The following is a 19,343-nucleotide window of genomic DNA, read 5'->3' on the forward strand; positions in this document are numbered from 1 at the left end:
AAAAAAGAAAAGAAAAGAAAGAAACAAATTTAGAAAAGGAGAAGTAGCTCTTCTGCAGAATTAACTTTCTTAAGAAAGTAAGGCCTATTTACTTAGGTTTTAATTTACGTTTATAATACAAAGATGAAAAATACTTAGGATATGTTTTATTTTTAAAATAAAAAGTATAAAAAGTTCCCTATTCTGGGGGATGCGATCACCCCAAACACACTCCTCTGGATCCGCCCCTGCTATCACCATCTATAAAATTAGATATATATACAAATAAAAAAAAGTAGTGATTTCGTGGGGGCAAACCTCTGGATTGCCAAGGCCTGCATCCTGTGTATGTCCCTGCTGCTCTGAATTGTCAAAAGCTCCTCTTCAAAGGTAAGACATAAAATGTAAATAATAAACGTGTAACATAGAATACAATATAAATAGAAAATATGTTATAATTAAGAAATAGAAAATAATTATAAAATAAAGTTGAAGGACAATTTTAAAAAATTAATAATACTTGAAAGTAAAATATACTTTTAAAACAATTTTGCATTTATGCAGGGCTACAAACAAGTGAGGAGTGCCATGTAAATTTAGTAACAAATATAATATTGGAAAAATTTTCGAATTAAACTAGCTGGGACTATATTACTTCAAAATTGAACTTGTGCAATATACAGTATGAGCGTAGCTCAAATCAAATAATCAATAAGAATGGTTTTGATTGGAAGCTCGGACCATCCACCTAAAAGTAACTTACATTAACCATTCACCTAACAGACAATGACGCACAGGGCTTGGCACTACTTTATCAGATGGTTCTATCAAATGTAACTTAATTAAAACAATAGTAACAAATTTTAAAGCTTTAAAAAGTGTTCTGAAGAAGAGGAAGTTCATTTTGCACATTGTAACTAAGTTACAAGAGGTTTACGTCCTAACTGAAGGGCGCATCTACCGAGTCAACTTTTGGAATATCCCCTTAAGGTAGCTTTCAACGCAGCTAAGAGAAACGTATGTGAACGAGTAATAGAATCCTCCGTAGCAGAATGGATCAAGTCAAGGTTCGGTGACCACAAGGTTCATGGTTCGAAACGCGCCGCCGAAACCAGATTTTTTAAAATCTTAATTCATCTGTTCTGAAGATCTTTCTCTCCTTTCGTAATCATCTGATGCTCTAAAAAGAGTTCTCCACATTAATTCGACAACTGCCTAATGTCATCCTCGCAGTTCGAAAACTTCCCTTCTTATCTTTCACAAAATCAGAATTTTCGTCATAATACGAATGCTGTCCCATCATTTTTTCTCCAATTCTAAATCTGTGTATACAGATCATCCCTCTCTGTCTCCATACTTGAATCCCTATCTCTCTCTCTCTCTCAATGTCACCCAGGAAGTCATATGGCTTAAGATCAAACCTTCGACTCTTGAAACCAAATGTAAGCTCTTTAGCAATGTGCTATCGTAACTCTATAGGTTTGTTGTTAAAACCAGTGTGTTTTAGACTTTATTCGGGGGGGGGGGGAGAGGAAGAAATTCTCCGGCGACATAAGATTTTCACTTTTTATTAGTGTATTACTATACATTTGATCAAAAAATACGTATTTATGAAGCTCAAGAGAGGGGGAATTACACCCTCCTGTCCTGCCCAAATGACGCCCCTGAAACATTTGTTTGCACTTACTGAAAAGAAATTAAATGAATCATTGAATAAAACTCGTTTCTGTCCGTAGATATTTTAGAGCTCTTGGCAATTTCCATAGATTTCTTAGGGAGCATCTTACTAGCTTGCACTCTTTAAAGAAAGAAAAGAATGAAACTAAAGATATTTATGAAGCTCTGGGAAGATTGTGTGACTTTCCTTTAATTTAGGCTCTTAAAAATATTTCAGAACAAACGAATGGAAAAGACTGTTTTAAAGCTATAACGTTGTAAACTTGATTCCTGTTTCTTTTTCAGCTGAATGGAAAGAGTGTACTACGTCACACACACTGCTTTAGACAAGGAGAGGTGGAGGACGGGGAGGAGTTGGAATAAATACTAGAAGCAACTAATCGATTGATACATGTATTGCGGGAATGCATAAGAAAACTGGGCAAGAGTTTGTTATTCATTTGGACTTAGAATTTTTGTAACAAATTTTATGCCGCGGACTGTACCAATAACTGTAGACACTGTAGAATTATGTCAAAACAACATCTATTTAATTTCTAGGAGTATGTATTAATGAAGATTTAACATGGAATACTCATGTTGAATTCATTAATACTAAACTGAGTTCACTCTGCTTTGCATTCCGTAGGTTGCAAGGTAGTTTGTGCAAGGAAGCTGTCATGTCCTTATACTATAGCAAAGTTTTTTCAATAATAAACTATGGTGTTATATTCTGGGGGAATTCGAGAATAAGTGCTAGTACATTCCGAATACAGAAAAAAAAAAAAAAATAGAATAATGTTTAGTATGCCTGAACGATCCTCATGTAAAAATGTTCTTAAAAAATATAAATTATTGACATTACCTAGTTTATATATATATATATATATATATATATATATATATATATATATCGCAGAATTATGTATGTAATCGAAGACAAGGATCTATTTACATTAGCTAATACGATTCACTCATACAATACTTGGCAGAATTGTAATATGTATATTATCCAGCAGAACTATGCAAATTTTAGCAAAACTGTATATATGAATTGTATAAAATTATATAACAAATTACCAACAAAGTATAAGGACATTAACGAAAAACGGATATTCAGAAATACTCTGTTAGAATTGTTGTTAGAAAATATACTCTATATTACTCTGTGGAAACTTATATTACTAATAACATATAGAGAATGTAAACCATATCTGACAACTGTAATGCTTAATTGGGGATTGTCCTCACATTATAAGCTACGAACAGGCAAATAAATATGTATGTACGTATGCATGAAAGAAAGAAACTTACAGTTTGTAGCTCCATTTCAATACATACAAAAATGGACAGTTTTCTACATATAAGAGCTAGCATTTACAATATCTCAGCGTAAATCTTTTAAGCACTAAAACTAGCTTCAGGTAGAGATTTTAAATATGAGGTATCTCCAAAATGGCCAAAACTGGATTTGAGTCGTTTTTGAGTGCCGCATATGAAAACGCTCGGAATAGCATTTACTGAGCGATATGCTATATGAATAACACAACTTATTGTTAGTTTAGGACATTATTTGAAGGTGGAATCAAAAGAAAAACATGACACAAAGATGGAAATGAATACAATATCCTTATCAAGATCAGGGGCGGCTTTAGCATTTTAACTTTGGGTAGGCCCGTTCCTTTGCTTATGGATACATATACACATTTCATTGATTAATGACAGTAGGAAATTACTTTTACATTATTGGCTGATGCTATTTGTTAAATAATTATCTGCAATTGATATAAATAGTGGAAAATATATTTACTTTATATTGTATCTTTAAGCGTTTATATCTTTTTCAAAATTTTTGGATAGGCCCGTGAATACCCGGCCTACCCGCTAAAACCGCCACTGATCGAAACAGTCTAGAGCCATGTTTACCAGTATTCCAAGTCGATTAAAATAAAATGTGTAGCTTTACTGTTGTATATCTACTTCAAAACCACTGTGGGAATAAGATTACAATTTTTCATGAGTAGGTAAACGGGAAACCTGTGTGTCCACCCCAGTTCACCCCAATATGGATGTTTAACTAACTAACTAACTATGGCCTTCGGAACCCGGAGGCTCAATGCCGCGTTCACAAAAGCTCTCCACTGACTTCTATCTTTAGCCAACTAGATCCAATTTTTTATTTTCTATTCCAATTTCTGCGACATCCATCTTAATATTGTATTTCTATCTGCAGCCAGGTGTTCCTAATGGTCATTTTCCGATTGGATTTCCAGTTAAAACTTTGAAAGTGTTCCTACTTTCTTCCATTCTAGCTACATGACCTGCCCTCCTGAGCCTCCTAGATTTGATGACCCTAACAATGTTTGGTAAGCCGTGTAAATTATATAGTTCCTCGTTATGAAGTTTTCGCCATTCCCCATTCCCGTTCCTCTTGGGTCCGAATATTCTTCTCAGGATCTTGTTCTCAAATACTTTCAGTCTATGTTCTTCCCTCAGAGTAAGCGACCATGCTTCGCAATCATATGGTTAAGCAAGGATACCTAATAAAAACTGAGGCTGCAGACTACTGTAATCTACAATAATCTTGATCAGAGTTTATGATATGATTATTACTCTGTCGCATGAAGTTGAGGAAAATCAATATGTTCGAGAAAATCATAATTCATGTTTACGTTCTGACCACTCCGTTATCGTTTCTACCCAAGATTGCCAAATTTCAAAACATGATTTAGGCTACTTTCAAAAATATATTGTATTATAGGGAGCTAGCTTTAATACGAGGCTGAGGAATTCAGAATTGATTGGCAGGTTCCCCACCCCGTCGCCAAGAAACGGTAACTCGACGGTTCTGAGCAGGGTTGCCAGTGCGTTATCAAAAAATTCAGCTAATACTCAGTTAATTCAAAGAGTTGCAATTATGCAATCCCTATCGAAGATCTCTGTATACGTGGACACACGCAAATTAGGCTGTGATAACGAATGCTTCAGTTTTTCTCCCTCGCTTCTTTGTCGCACTGCACTATGGCCTTCCTTATTACTTCTCTAGCTTCGTTGTGTATAGTTTGCCCTCTCTTACGCTGTGAAGCCATTGTCAAATGAATAATAAGCAACAAAACCGCAACCACAACAGCACTCAAAAATAACCAACTCACACTAACTCTTCAGAATGACATTCATGTGATAAATTTTTAACCCTGGCAACGCTGACATATAGAAGGAGGGTAAGGGAGTATTGCAAGAGTCAGGCAGAAAGATTGTTGAAATTTTTCTCCCTTTACCTCGGCCTCTGCTGGTAAACAAGCTAGCTCCCTATAATACTTAGCTCGTACAAATAGTCTTTATTTCAATATGAAAATTAATAAACAGGAGGTATAAAATAAACGTTTACAAAGCACGTCCAAAAAGTAAATTCTTTGCAATTTATTTAGTGACTGCACTGCAATCGTATTGTGTGTATGTGTGCGTCGAGGGTTTTGACCCATATGCTAGTCAACAGACATCAGTACTAGACTAGACAAAAATCCAGACGATTCGTACTAAGTTGCGATGATGTTAAAGAAAATCAAAACACCCGCTGCGTATGAAGTGTGCTTAGTCATAGGAATTTTTTGAACACAAGGAATGTGCCAGCACTGAAATTTACCACCAAACTAGTGAAGCGTATGGTAAACAGACCATGAGTGTCTTAGTGGCCTGGAGATGGATGCAACAGTTCAAAGAAGCACGGAACAAAACCTCAAAAACATTTCATCATTATCCGATTAGCCCAGACCTTATTCCGTCTGAGTTTCATTTTTTTTTTCACCTGAAAGCTTCTTTGGCTGGCAGAACTTCGGGTATGCCAATGAAGTCAAACACACTATTACTATTAGAACATCAACACAAGTAGTATTGTTCTCGATATGGGGATACAAAATATGGATTATGTTATGATTAGTGTCTCAACAGAGAAACCAAACATGTTGAAACATAGTCTAAGTCGTGCACTTCAGTGTTTTTTGTTTCATTTATTTTGCATTGCAACTTATTTTTCCAGAATAGCCCATAAATATGCACTGAAATATTCATATATGAAGACCTGAAATGCTAAATGATCTAAATGCCAAAACTGCTGTTCGAGGAAACTAGGAAAAACTTTCACAATATGAAATAGTTTAATGCAGACAGTGCATTCTGTTAGCAGTTATTACAAATACTTAGAGCCGTATAGGCACTTAAAATCCAGGACATTGGCATGAGGACGTACATCACATATCAGTGACAAAACAATATTTTCTAGTTTTGGCACTTAGATCATTTATCATTTCAGGTCTTCAAATATAGATTTAAAAGTGAATAACAAGAAAGAGAATAAAAACAACTGTAACCGACCATTTTTTATTTGTTTGTTCATTAATTAAGGTAAGTGATCACTGCCGATTCCATTTTTGCACATCTTTCAAAATATTGTGGACATCAGCTACTAATGCTAAAATTTACCTGCTTAATTGGACGGACTCAGGGTAAAAGGTAACAAGTCACTTTTTTTCAATTTTCGGTTTTTTACACAGAATTGTAGTATTTTAAATGGCGCTCCTTTGTATGAAAAGCAATATGAAAAAAACAAGACCAAAAACAAGTACAAGAGATGTGCAAAAGGGAACAAGTAAACTACAAAGGGACACACACTGGGTAAAAGGGAATAAAATGACTTGTTACCCTCTACCCCGAGGAGTTTGTGTTAAAAACACTGACTGTACGTTGTGATCAGATACTGACTTATTCCTTAATGTTTCTCATTTCAGTTTGGTTGTGGCAGAGTGCGGGCGGGGCTAAAATTCACTGCAGCAACAATGTGTTCAAGAGGGAGGAAAGTTTTAGAAATGGTAAAATAAAATAATAAAAAAAAACATAATGAAGAAAGTAAAACTGGAACGACGGTTTCTACAGTAAATTCAACTGTTGTATAAAAAATTGAATTTTATGGATTCAAAATTTAAGCTAACTAAGCCTCCAATGTTGAAGGTTCCCATCAGCCTAGTACATCCAGTATGGAATTGTAACAGTGTCAATCGTACCTACAAAATAATATTTTATAATATTTTTTCGGATGTGCAGTGTGAAACTGTGAGAGAAACTGAAGAAAAGAGAAATGTCTTGAGTAGTGACTACAGTGATAAGGATCCTGTTTACAAACCAAATGTTGAGGAAGTAGGCAAACTGCAAGAAGAAAATGAGATTAACAGTGGCAGTACAAGAAAAGGCGTTAAAGGAAGGAGTAGGAAAATAAGAAAGAATAGGAAGGTATCCAGAAATACAGGACAGGGTTACATAACTGAAAGTGAAAAATATGTCACGAAGAGATATTTTATTAGGTTAGGCACACGTATAAGATGTAAACAGAAAATTATTGAAGTGATTTCCTAAATTCTTTGCCAGTATATGAAAGCCATTATTGTCGAAAAGAAACTAGTAAAAAGTACTTGCCACCGTATATGACATTAGCTCAGGTGTATAAGAAATACAGAGAACAGGCACAAAATCCCGTTGGTTATTCATTTTTCGCAAATATCTTCCATAATATGATTATTGCCATTAAAAGTCCCAAAAAGGACACATGCCATTCTTGTGATGCATTTAAAATTAAGCTTACGTATGATTTGAGTGAAGATAAGGAAGAAATATTAAAGCAACAGGAAACACACCATAAAGAGGCAGAATTAGTTTATGAGACTATAAACACAGATAAAATACTAGCGAAAGAAGGGAATAATATGACAGTGCTTGTTTTTGATCTTCAACAATGTCTTCTGACACCCTGCATACAAACATCAATTGCGTTCTACAAAAGACAACTGTGCACATATAACTTAACTGTCCGTAATCTAAAGAATGAGAAAACCTCATGCTATGTGTGGTATGAAACTGTAGGTAAAAGAGGAGCAAATGAGATTTCTTCGGGAGTATCAAAAGTTATTTCTGCTTTACCAAAGGACATTGACCACGCAGTGCTTTACAGTCACTCTTACTCTAGACAAAATAAAACCACTCCATTTGTGACAATGTGTGTACCACTTATGAGCAAAACAACTCACATAAAACGTTTTGGATCACAAGTTTCCGGTCCCAGGGCATAGCAGGGTGGAGTGTGACTCTGAGCATGGGAAGATCGAAAAACTTAAAAAACGATACTAAATGCCCATCTCTCATCCTCATGGCACAATTAATAAGGCACAGTTAATAAGAGTTGCACAGTTAATAAGTGGCACAGTCCTCATGGCACAGTTAATAAGGGTTGCTTCCAAGAAAAATCCTTTTGAAGTAATTGAAATGACCGAAGATGATTTCCTTGATTTCTCCACACTCGCAAAAACTGAGCTGCAGATGAAAAAAACAAACGAAGAGGGAGAAAGTTTGTGTGGTAGTTTGTGAAGTGGCTCTGTTATTTTCATAATGAACCACTGAAGCTATATTACTAAACGTCGCTCAATGATGGTAAATTCTGTGCTATGGACCTTTCTCGACGATGCATAAAGAATCTCACTTTGGAACCTTCAGTGTACTACAGCACATTATTGCCAATCTCAGCAGAGAAAAAGAGAGAATTGCTATCTCTTTTGCCTTATATTCCACCAATATTTCATGACTTCTACACAGGTTTAGCTACTGCAACCAATGTGCAAGATCCATTGCTTGATTCTGAAGATGATAAATAAATGCAGTTGATGGGGGGAAAATTTGTAGTTAGCTCCTCACAGTGTCATTATCATATTACTTCTAGTTCTAATACAAACGGAAGGAGTTTCTTTGAAAATGTACTCTTGGTCGGTGTGCACGCAGGCATACTTAACAATATAGACATCTCTAAATCGAAACATGATTAATAATTTTTAGCACTTTGTAAGGATTGCAAAGTGAGAAAGTATGTTCTCATTAAATTAAAAAGTAAACTTATTAACTTCACTGCTTTTATCATAGTTTTTATATTGCAAAATATATATAAGATTATAAATTATACTCCAATAAAATAATAGTTGAGAAACTTTTTAATCTTATATTTAAGACTTCATCCCATCGCATCACCACCATCGGTTGTTAAACGTTAAAAAGACAAAACGGAATTGGAACACGTGCAGTTGGCACGAGTGAGGAATAAAAGTTGAAAACCTCGACGAATATCCAGATTTTCAACTTTTTCTTGCTAACTCGTCCCAGCCGCGTGTGTTAAAATTACTTTTTGTCTTTTTAACGTTTAACAACCGTTAGTGGTGATGCGATGAGATGAAGTCTTACAATAAAAGATTTTTTAAAAAAGTTGAACAGTATTGTCAACTATGTGTGTTCCAGTTCCTTTTTATTATTTTTAAATACGTGACCATCTATGGGAACAATGTGATATTGCTGAAAACGTTCTAACAATATTTTGGTTAATTTGTATACTTAGTAAATCAAAGTATTATCAATGTAAGCATTTATGTAGTTTAACACGACAGTTCTATACTGTTCTACTAGGAATAAAGTAATTATAATTGACTATGATGATGAATTGTTCCTTTTTTCAATATCAACATATAACTGAACTGAAAGAAATAAGTCACATAACATACCATAATATCGTTAATAATGTTGGTAAGAGTAAAATTCCAATTCGTAACTTCAAAGTATTTACAACGAAACATACTGTAAAAATTTCAGATTTTTAAAATATTTCCTTAGGTGTTTTTAGTATACCTCAATTAATTTTTTGACTCTCCTAAAAAATGAATAAAAATGACTTGTTCCCTTTTACCCTGAGTCCGTCCAATTATTCAGTATTTAGAAATATATTACTTAGTGGAATAGTCGGTGTTGTCGATATGCTTCCCATTATCGAAAACTGTGTTTTCAAATAAACTAAGATGTAGCAATCCTCCCCGTTGGTCTAGTTGGTATCTAGCGCGTGTCTCTGGTGCACGTAGTTCCGGATGCGATTCACAGTGAAACAGCTTTAAAATTTGAATGTACTACAGTAGTTTGGATTCCATTTTGAACTGTGAGCCCACATCTCATATAGCTTCAATGCTGAAATGGGACGTTAAACTTTAATTAATAGCAATAACAAGATGCAGTCAGCTTCAATGCTGAAATGGGACGTTAAACGTTAATGAATAGCAATAACAAGATATAGTAAGCTTAGATGATGAACTGAGAGGAATGATGGTCATCTAAGTAAAATTGACTAGTTTAGTCAGTAGCATTTGTTCACCGAGTCCCGAAAGTAACTAGGTTACTTTAAAACTTTATGGGCCTTATTCAGAGTCGTTTTTATCGTTGTATTAAGAACTTGACTAACCCCTGTGTTTGCATGTGTGCATTTATGAGTAATTTTTCAGAACTTCTCGAAAAGTGTTTAAATAGGTAATAATGCTGCGACATTGTGTAAACAGTGAGGAAAATTTCTGTTATGTGTGTAGGGAACAGACGTTTTGTTTTTTTTCACAAAACTATAATCATTAATTTCTTACAGAGTTATATTCTAGGGTAATATCTGTAATGCAAGAAAAGTGTTTCTAGTGTAAAAGAAGATACTAAGCCTAATGTTATCATTTCCCTTTCATATACTCAGTAGATCTCTCTTTCAGCAGCTAAATATATTATCATTACATGTATACATTCTCAAAACATCATCATACATAAATATGAATAAACGGAATTTTTAATTAAATTCCGACTTACGTCAATGCAATACTAGAACCATCAATCATATCCATATACGAAACTTTAGGTTAATGAAAACTGAAAACTTATAGGAATAAAATTCTATAATAAACTTCCAAATTCAGTTAAGCAAATGTAAAAACAAAGAAATCTTTAAGTTTTACCGGTTAGGCAAAAGGTTACGGTAATGATGAGAAATGAATGAAATGGTGGAATGAAGAAACTGAGAGGAAACGGGAGAACCCCGAGAAAACTCACGCACACGGTGTTTGTCTACCACATCTTTCACTGTTTTATGCTAATCTTTATTGTAAATACAAATTGCATTTATTTTACGTTTAACTGTCCTTCATTGATTTTAGCTAACCTTTATTGTAAGTACAAATTGCATTTATTTTACATTTAACTGTCCTTCATTGATTTTACCTAACCTCTATTGTAAGTACAAATTGCATTTATTTTACGTTTAACTGTCCTTCATTGATTTTAGCTAACCTTTATTGTAAGTACAAATTGCATTTATTTTACGTTTAACTGTCCTTCATTGATTTTACCTAACCTTTATTGTAAGTGCAATTTGCATTTATTTTACGTTTAATTGTCCTTCATTGATTTTACCTAACCTTTATTGTAAGTACAAATTGCATTTATTTTACGTTTAACTGTCCTTCATTGATTTTACCTAACCTTTATTGTAAGTGCAATTTGCATTTATTTTACGTTTAATTGTTCTTCATTGATTTTACCTAACCTTTATTGCATTTACTTAACGTTTAATCATCCTGCGTTGATTTTAACTAATCTTTATTGTAAGTACAAATTGCATTTACTTAACGTTTAATCATCCTGCATTGATTTTAACTAATCTTTATTGTAAGTACAAATTGCTTTTACTTAACGTTTAATCATCCTGCATTGATTTTAACTAATCTTTATTGTAGGTAGGACAAAGAAGATGCTTTAGAGGACGTCGTAAGTCATTAAGAATCTTTTTAAAGTTCACACCTTTATTATATTTTTAAAACTATAACTTTAAAACATAAAATAAAATTAAGTAGTAATGAGTCTTCTAATAGCGGAAAAGTACTATCCTGCAATGGAAACCAATATCCAAACACGCCTCAAACTTTTCACAATTAACGTTACTACATTCATTTCCTTATTTGAAAAACTGCACTATTTGTGCACTCCATACGTCCACCTATCAGAAATTCATAAGTTAATATTGTGCTCTATTTTATATCAGTTAGAGACCTCACTTGGCGCGAGCTGGGATCGAACTAAGAACCAAAAATCAAATGTTAAGTTTGCAATTAACAAAAAAGAAAAGTATTGTCTCATAATCATATGTTCTATAACATAGACGATTACCTTAAAACAGATATTTATGTGTAAGTCGAAGATTGAGAATTAATTTCTGTCGAGCAAGATGACAATAAACTGTAATTAGTGTTTAATTATTCAAGCTCTTATCATAGTATAATTGGTGTTATGTTAGATTTTTTTTTGATTGTATAATATCATGTAAAGTTGTTTCTTTTTAATTCGTATTTTCTGACGAGGTCATGAACTGATAGTTCCTAAGGCGGAAAAATAAAAAAAGAAATAAAATAAATACATGTGTCAGTAACCTAAGAAACTGGATACATAGGGAGAGACGTTCAATGTCTTTTGCAAGCCCAGTGCCGTGTTGTGGGGGGCGCCGAAGTAAGGGGGGCACAAAATTCGGGAGTTAAAAGAGAAGAAGGAAAGAAAAAAAAGAGAGGAAAATTACTTGGAATATTACTAGTATGTACTTAAATCCTCTTGCTTTAGAAAGTGGTCCTATAATGTTACTCATGTTAGGAAAATACATGTGCACATATATAAAATGGAAGGAAAAAAGTAATAAAAAGTGCTCAAAATCAAGGAAAAACAGGGTTTATTTTTGAAAATTTTCTTACGCTTCGCGCCAACTATGTTGGCGCTTTGTGGATGGTCTGTCAACTTCAATCATATGTACGGGGATGCCGTCGTATACTCTCGCCCCGAGCGCTGATTTTCCACGGCACGGCACTGGTAGTGCCTATGATTTGGAGGAAGCCAAACAACGACATCAGTGATTGCTACTTTTGTATGGTTCATCTCGTCCAGAAGAGAATTTCCACGAAAAAAGAAGTTTACATTAATCTATCCAAACATTCCATCTGTAATGCGCCCTGTTCACATGGAGAAGGACTAGTTGCTTCTCACCTATACAAAGAATATGACCTTTCGTCTGGTAATGATCAAGAAATTGAGGCTCCTGAACTAAGCACTTCGAAGACCCCTGAATTTGTTTTAAACATCCTGCAAGTGAACCACATAGATTAAGTCAAGAAGAGCTAAGTAACCTTACAAAAGATTTGAACCTCTCAGAAAGCAAAGCTGAAATTTTAGCGTCACGACGGCAATGGAATTTACTGCAGGAAGTAGTAAATATTTCAGTGTATCGGAATAAAGAGAAGAATTTCACTTAAATTTTTACTATGAGAGATACATTTGTGACATGTGTAAACTGAAATGGTCTCATAATTACGAACCTACAGAGTGGAGGCTTTTCATAGATTTTTCAAAAGCGAATTCAAAAGCCATCAGTGGCGAGATGTGATTTTTTGCAAACTGTAAGTGGTAAGGTAAGATTTCGTATTACCGTTTTCACTTCCTAGTTTAAGCATATTAAAACAATTAAATTTACTAGCAGGTCTTCTTGGGTTTGCAGCCAGGTAAATACTATTGTATCTTGCAGCGTTTCGAGGGTTGACATTGCCCTCATCTTCAGGCAAATATGATGGGATTGGACTCTTCTGATTGGTGGTTGAAGTGGTGATTTCTGATTGATGCTTGAAATGGTGGGATATGATTGGTGTTCATGTTTGACTCAGTTGGAATCCTAAGTCTCTGTTAAGGTTCGTTTTATATATTCCACGCACTCTATTGCCCCATCATATTTGCCTGAAGATGAGGATTATGTCAGCCCTCAAAACGTTGCAAGATACAACAGTATTTACCTGGCTGCTAACCCGAGAAGACCTGTTTGCAATACGACGCCAGGAAAGTTTTAATGGATAATTAAATTACTGTTCGTAGATGTATTGAAGTTTCAATCTTTTTTTTTTCTTAATAATAAACTGTAGATCAATGTAATTCTTGGTAGTTTATAATCCTTTTATATGGAACTACACTTACATTCCTTTATTAAAGCGTACTCAATAAGGTATCTACTTATCAACCGAATGGCTCGGTGGGGACGGGATTTGTTCTCTTGTGATAGTCTCATCACAACATTATTCAGGGTTTTGTCCAGTTCGGTCAAATTAGTAGTTCAGAAGATCTTGGAGTACAAATAGCCAGATGGTGCTGGCCATTGAAAATAACGAAATAGATCATGCGATCTCAACTAAGTTCTTAGGAATTTGAGTAGATAAAAATCTCTCCTGGGATGTACAAATAACTAAGTTTAGTAAAAAAAATAAATCAAATTTATTTCGCAATTAAAGTACTTAAAAACGTTTTAAGAGACTACTTTAAAAATAATTTACTCTGGGTTATTCCAGTCGAATATAACATATGGCATTATATTTTGGGGAAATACACACAAAGCCAAAGTAATTTTTACAATACAGAAACGAATAATAAGAATGATGGCAACTCCTAAACCAAAGGACCACTGCAAACCATTATTTTAAAAACTTTGTATACTTCCAGTACCCTGTTTGTATATTTTAAATTTACTGATACTTATAAAGAGACATCTAGAGACTGTCCTTACGCAAGCAGAAGAACAGCTTAATCATAATACAAGAAACAAATAAAGCTTTTCTATTGTAGTATTATATGAAAAAGGGTGTAAATACGCGGATATCATGCTTTACAATAAACTTCCCAAAAGACTCAGGACTCTGTTGCTAAATTTAAAAAAAAAGAACTCCAGAAATATTTATTACATCACTGCTTTTACTCGGTAGAGGAATACATGAATTGCTAACTGAATGAAAATTTTACATGATCTACAGTAAATCAATGTCATTACTTGTTTTTAGAATTAAATATACCGTAGGTATATGCAAGGATTTCTACATACACTGTAAGTAATAATCACTTACTATAACTTTATTTTTAATAATGATATAATGCAGAATGTAAAGCATAATTGTTAACCTAGTGTGTGATATTTGTGTGTATTGTTTCGTTTACTTTTGTGTTTTTATATAAATAACGTATCCTTCAGATGCATTGTAATACATTGCTAAATGTATGAAAAAAGGACGAAATATTCATATTCATATTCTTATTCATTTAATTTCGTCTTTATGATCATACATATTGCACGAATTCGTGTGTATGAATAAGACTCGTCAGGGTACAAAAATACATAAACATACATAGTTCTAACATATACATACGAATTAATTAAAATACTACGGTACGTCTATTATATAAAATAAAAACAAAAATAGACATTTTAAGTACTACCAATAATAAAATTCATTTAGATACCTAGGAATTCATTTACGGAATAAAAGCAGTGCTGTAATAGGTAGATTTTCAGTAATCGCTTAAATTCTCCTCTTTGTTCTGCCTTTCGAAGATATAGAGGCAGCTTATAATCAGGGTTGAATTCAGGGGGTAGCCCGGGGGGGAATCTCCCCCCCGAAGAAAATTCATTCCCCCCCGGAGAAACTCAAAAAATTTCGGTCACAAAATGTAGAAATTACTTCACCCAGTTATTTGCTTTCTTTCCGTGTACGTGCAGACGAAATCCGATCTCTCAATATACATATAAATGACGCAGAACCATTCTAAACATGTAACATCTAAGATAGAACACCAAATAGTCAGTAAAACTTGTATTTCTTAACTCTATAACCGAGTTTGGCAGAACATGAAATTGTTAACTGTTGAAGAAAGGTTTGTATTTTAGTAGGTACTATACTCTCGCCCTATATTATATATTAGTAGGTAGCACTAGCACAGATTGAGATAGGAAAGGAATGATAGGGAAGATCTTTCGATCATTCCATATGATCTGTGATGTCAGCAGACTTCAGTTCTTGAAAATGTACAGTTCTTGCATTATTTGAAATAGAGCGCCTAAATCCCATTTCTCCCATCGGAAGTAACAGACGTAAATGTTTTTACGATTGTTAAAGTAAACACACTTTTCTTTAATTAAAAATAATTCAGTTAAAGGGTGAGATTCAGAGTGCGTCATTTAGAGGGATCAGGAAGGAACAGTTATCCCTCCTTGGTTAGAGATTTATAGAGAATTTATCAATATGATAGTAGTATATGAGTAAAAGATTGCTATTGAAGGTGATGAAGATCCTGCTCAGTGCCGTGCCATGGGGGAGGGGCAAGCGGGGCGACGGCCCCGGGCGCCGAAGTAATGAAGTAATGGGGCTGTAAAATTCGGGAGGGAAACAGAAAAGAAAAGGAGAAAAGAAAAACAGGAATGAAACAGGTGCACATATATAAAATGAAGGGAAAAAAGTAATGAAAAGTGCTCAAAATCAAGGAAAAGCAGGGTTTACTTTTTAAAATTTTCTCATGTTTCACGGCTGGTCTGTCGACCTCACTCATATATACGGGTGCCATCGTATACTCTCGCGCCAAGCGCTGATTTTCCACGACACGACACTAATCCTACTGAAGATTTCGTAAACTAAACTATTGATGCAGTGAAGAAACCAAGGCTAATATGCTTGATTTAGAATCAGAAGTATGAGAAAGGATGATAACTTTTTGTTAAGATATTCCTATGTATGTTTGTTTTAGGACAAAAAATATTTCAGTTAATTTAAATCTTTTTAAAAACTTCTATATTGGTAACAAACAGTAACTACTGAATATAGGAAATAATAATAAAAATAGTTACTGTAAATAGTAGTTAAAGTTTAGTGTAAAATATTTTTGCCAGTCTTTATTTAATGTTTTAGATAAAATTAAACGATTGTTTTTTTTTTTAAATTATAATCTCTCATTGAATATTTAGCAGCAATTAGTCCAGTGTGCGAATGGAAAATTTTTCCCAGGGGGGGATGAATTTCACCCATATGCGCACCCAGTCCTCCCCCCCCATATATATATATATATATATATATATATATATATATATATATATATATATATATATATATATATATATATATATATATATATATATATACACTAACAAGTACAAAACAGTTGAGATGTGAGATCTTTCATAAATTTTCACTCAAGTAATATTTAGGTTAGCTACGCAAAGTAGACCTACTTATCTTTATGTCCACTTAAAAATACTCCAGAGGGGGAAAAAGTTATCCCTGCCAGGGATAAAATTTTCCTTCTCCAAGGTGGGAAAGATTTTTCTCCGGGGGGAAATCCCTGGCATCCCCCCCCCGCCAATTCGCACCCTGAATTAGTCTCAATATTAGGTAAGATGTGGATATAAATGGAATTGTTAAATATGCTGCTTTCTTGCAAAAATACAGAAAAACAACCCTCCCCCCCGAGGAGTTGACATTCCCCCCCGGGTGAAAATGTCTGAATTCAACACTGCTTATAATATAGTATGGTGCCCATATACGTTGGATTTCTTTCGTATAATTTAGTGCAGTGCTGTTTGCTGGTGATTTTATCCTTACGCCTGGTATCGTATTTATGGGTTGCTGGTGCGTTAAATACCTCAATGTTGGTTTTAACAAACAGTAACATACGAAATACGTATAGCGAGGTAAAGGCAATATTTCAAGTTCCTTAAATATTGGCTTACACGAGTCGTTTATTTTGACCCCAGCCATATAAATAAATACAATTCAATCCAACTTCCTATTTGTTGAATGTTACAGAAGTGTGTTGCCTTACTTTATCACTGTCCATGCGATGCATCGACGGTTCTGAAATGTAGACATAAGGGGCAGCTTATCTTTTTCCTCTCCTATGTTACTTACTGTTTTTTCATTTATACAGGATGATTTTTTTAAAAAAAACTCACGGATTTTATTTGGGTCTAGAATTTATAATTGAAGTCCAATTTTCATGCGGTTTGTGGCAAATGATTAAGGAAGGATGGGAGATATATGGAACTATGTTTACTGGTTTAAATTCATTCGGAGTAATATCTTCCACGCCTCAAGAAAAGCAGCAAATATTCGCCAGTATACTTTACAATTAGAATGAGGTGCGGTACGGTGTGAAGATTTGAGTTTTCCTCGTTAGATAGCAATTTCGTCAAGGTCAATAAGAAACAGGAAACTGGGCTGTTGTATTGGGAATTGTGCTGTACAGTTCTGTGCTACTATGTGGGTATGATCACAACACAGTAAGAATAGTGTAGTCTTTGGAGCAACATGAGTTTATTGTTAAAAGTTTCTAGGGAACGGAATCTGTTGTTGCTACACAAAGGGCATTTAGAAAAAGAAAAAAAAAAAGCCTCACGTTATGCCCCAGACAGGAACGTAATACAATCACTGGTGAATAAATTGGAAGAAACAAAATCGCTTCTGACTGAGACAGGGAAGGATCGGACCCCGCAGATGGGTATTGTGGAAGATGTTAGTTATCGACTCCTAGATCGCCCAAGAAATCTCTCCGTTGTTTGACCGTTGCAAGAAACCGGCTATAGCTATTTAACATGTGATTTGAGGGTGTTACCACTAACGCTTAATTTGTATTATCATTAACACTAAATTTGTATTCTGCAATTTCGCTTCAAAAATCCAAAACCATTCCAATTGTAAGGTACACTGGAGAATATTTGTTGTTTTTCTTGAGGCGTAGTCGATATTACACCGAATAAATTTAAACCAGTAAACATAATCTCACAAATCTCCCATCCTTCTTTGATCGTTTGCCATAAATTGTATGAAAATCGGACTTCAGTTAGAAATTCTAGACCTAAATGAAATCCGAGAGTTCTATATATATATATATATATATATATATATATATATATATATATATATATATATATATATATATATAATCACCCTGTATTTTTTTCTTCTCTGAAAATGCTAATAATTGTCACTGAAAACGTCGAAATGACTCCTTTAGAAGTATACAGAGTGAAAGAGTGAAGATGGCGAAATAAAACAGAGGAATTCGAAACTAAACGGACTTGAATCAAAGACCTAAAAGGAAATACTCAAAGATGTTGCAAGATGTAAAGACAAAACATGTACATACCTTAATTCATTTTAAATTCCTACCTTTTCTCCTGGATTTATGCTGAAAGACACGTTCCTCAATGCAGCACATCCACTTTTGTACTCCATATGCACATTTTGAAATTCTATAGCTCCTGTTTCAGGCCAAGATGGTGATAACTGTATATCTGTGAAGAAAATTATAACCTTTCTCAATATATGGAATTGGTGCTGCTCTATTACCAATAGATAAAATAAGAATTACGTTCTTCCTTTTCTGGTATTTTAATTTAAATTTTTGTTAATCAATAAGGGGGGAATTTTGACTTAACCAGTTTTGTGCTAGTAATAACTTTCAAGCATGTTAATTGTGAACACTTATATTTGTTGCCATTGGAGAATCTCCTGAAACTCTGCATTTTTTAAAAGTGAATTACTTGACTTGACTTCAGCGAAATATTTGTACAAATGAGAGTGTGAATTGATGTGTCTATTGCGCTATCAGTCATACAATTAGGGCTCTATTACATTAGGCTACTGGTTGCTCCACCGGTGGCGCAACTGGTGGCTACACCATACTCTCGCGTATCATCCACCAGTGGCGCAACCGAAACAAGACGAATATTTTTCCAGAGAAAATGTCTTCAGTGAGTGAAAGCATGCTTCTCCTTGCCCTCTTGATGAAAAAAAGGAGGAGAAGAAAGTGTACATACAACCAATATTGAAGATAAAGGACCATATTACACACTATTTGATGATGTTTGTGAGGACGACACTAAGTTTTTTTTTTTTTTTTTTTTTAATATTTTCGAATGTCAAAGTCATAATTTTTTGAACCATTGAGAATTGGCATGTCCACTCCCTTATCCTTGGGAATGAATT

General features: G+C 34.2%; 1 protein-coding gene across 1 annotated transcript in view; it reads right to left on the bottom strand.

Moving 5' to 3' along the window:
• Window positions 1-19,343, bottom strand: part of LOC145693710 (ATP-binding cassette sub-family C member 4-like) — a 116,545-nt gene that overhangs the window by 65,748 nt on the left and 31,454 nt on the right. Inside the window, exon 7 of the mRNA XM_081769994.1 lies at window positions 18,525-18,649. Coding sequence (XP_081626120.1) covers window positions 18,525-18,649 — 125 coding nt within the window. The remainder of the gene's footprint in view (window positions 1-18,524; window positions 18,650-19,343) is intronic.

Source organism: Thermobia domestica, chromosome 8 (genome assembly GCF_964235325.1).
Source record: "Thermobia domestica chromosome 8, izTheDome1.hap1.1, whole genome shotgun sequence".
Classification (NCBI taxonomy): domain Eukaryota; kingdom Metazoa; phylum Arthropoda; class Insecta; order Zygentoma; family Lepismatidae; genus Thermobia; species Thermobia domestica.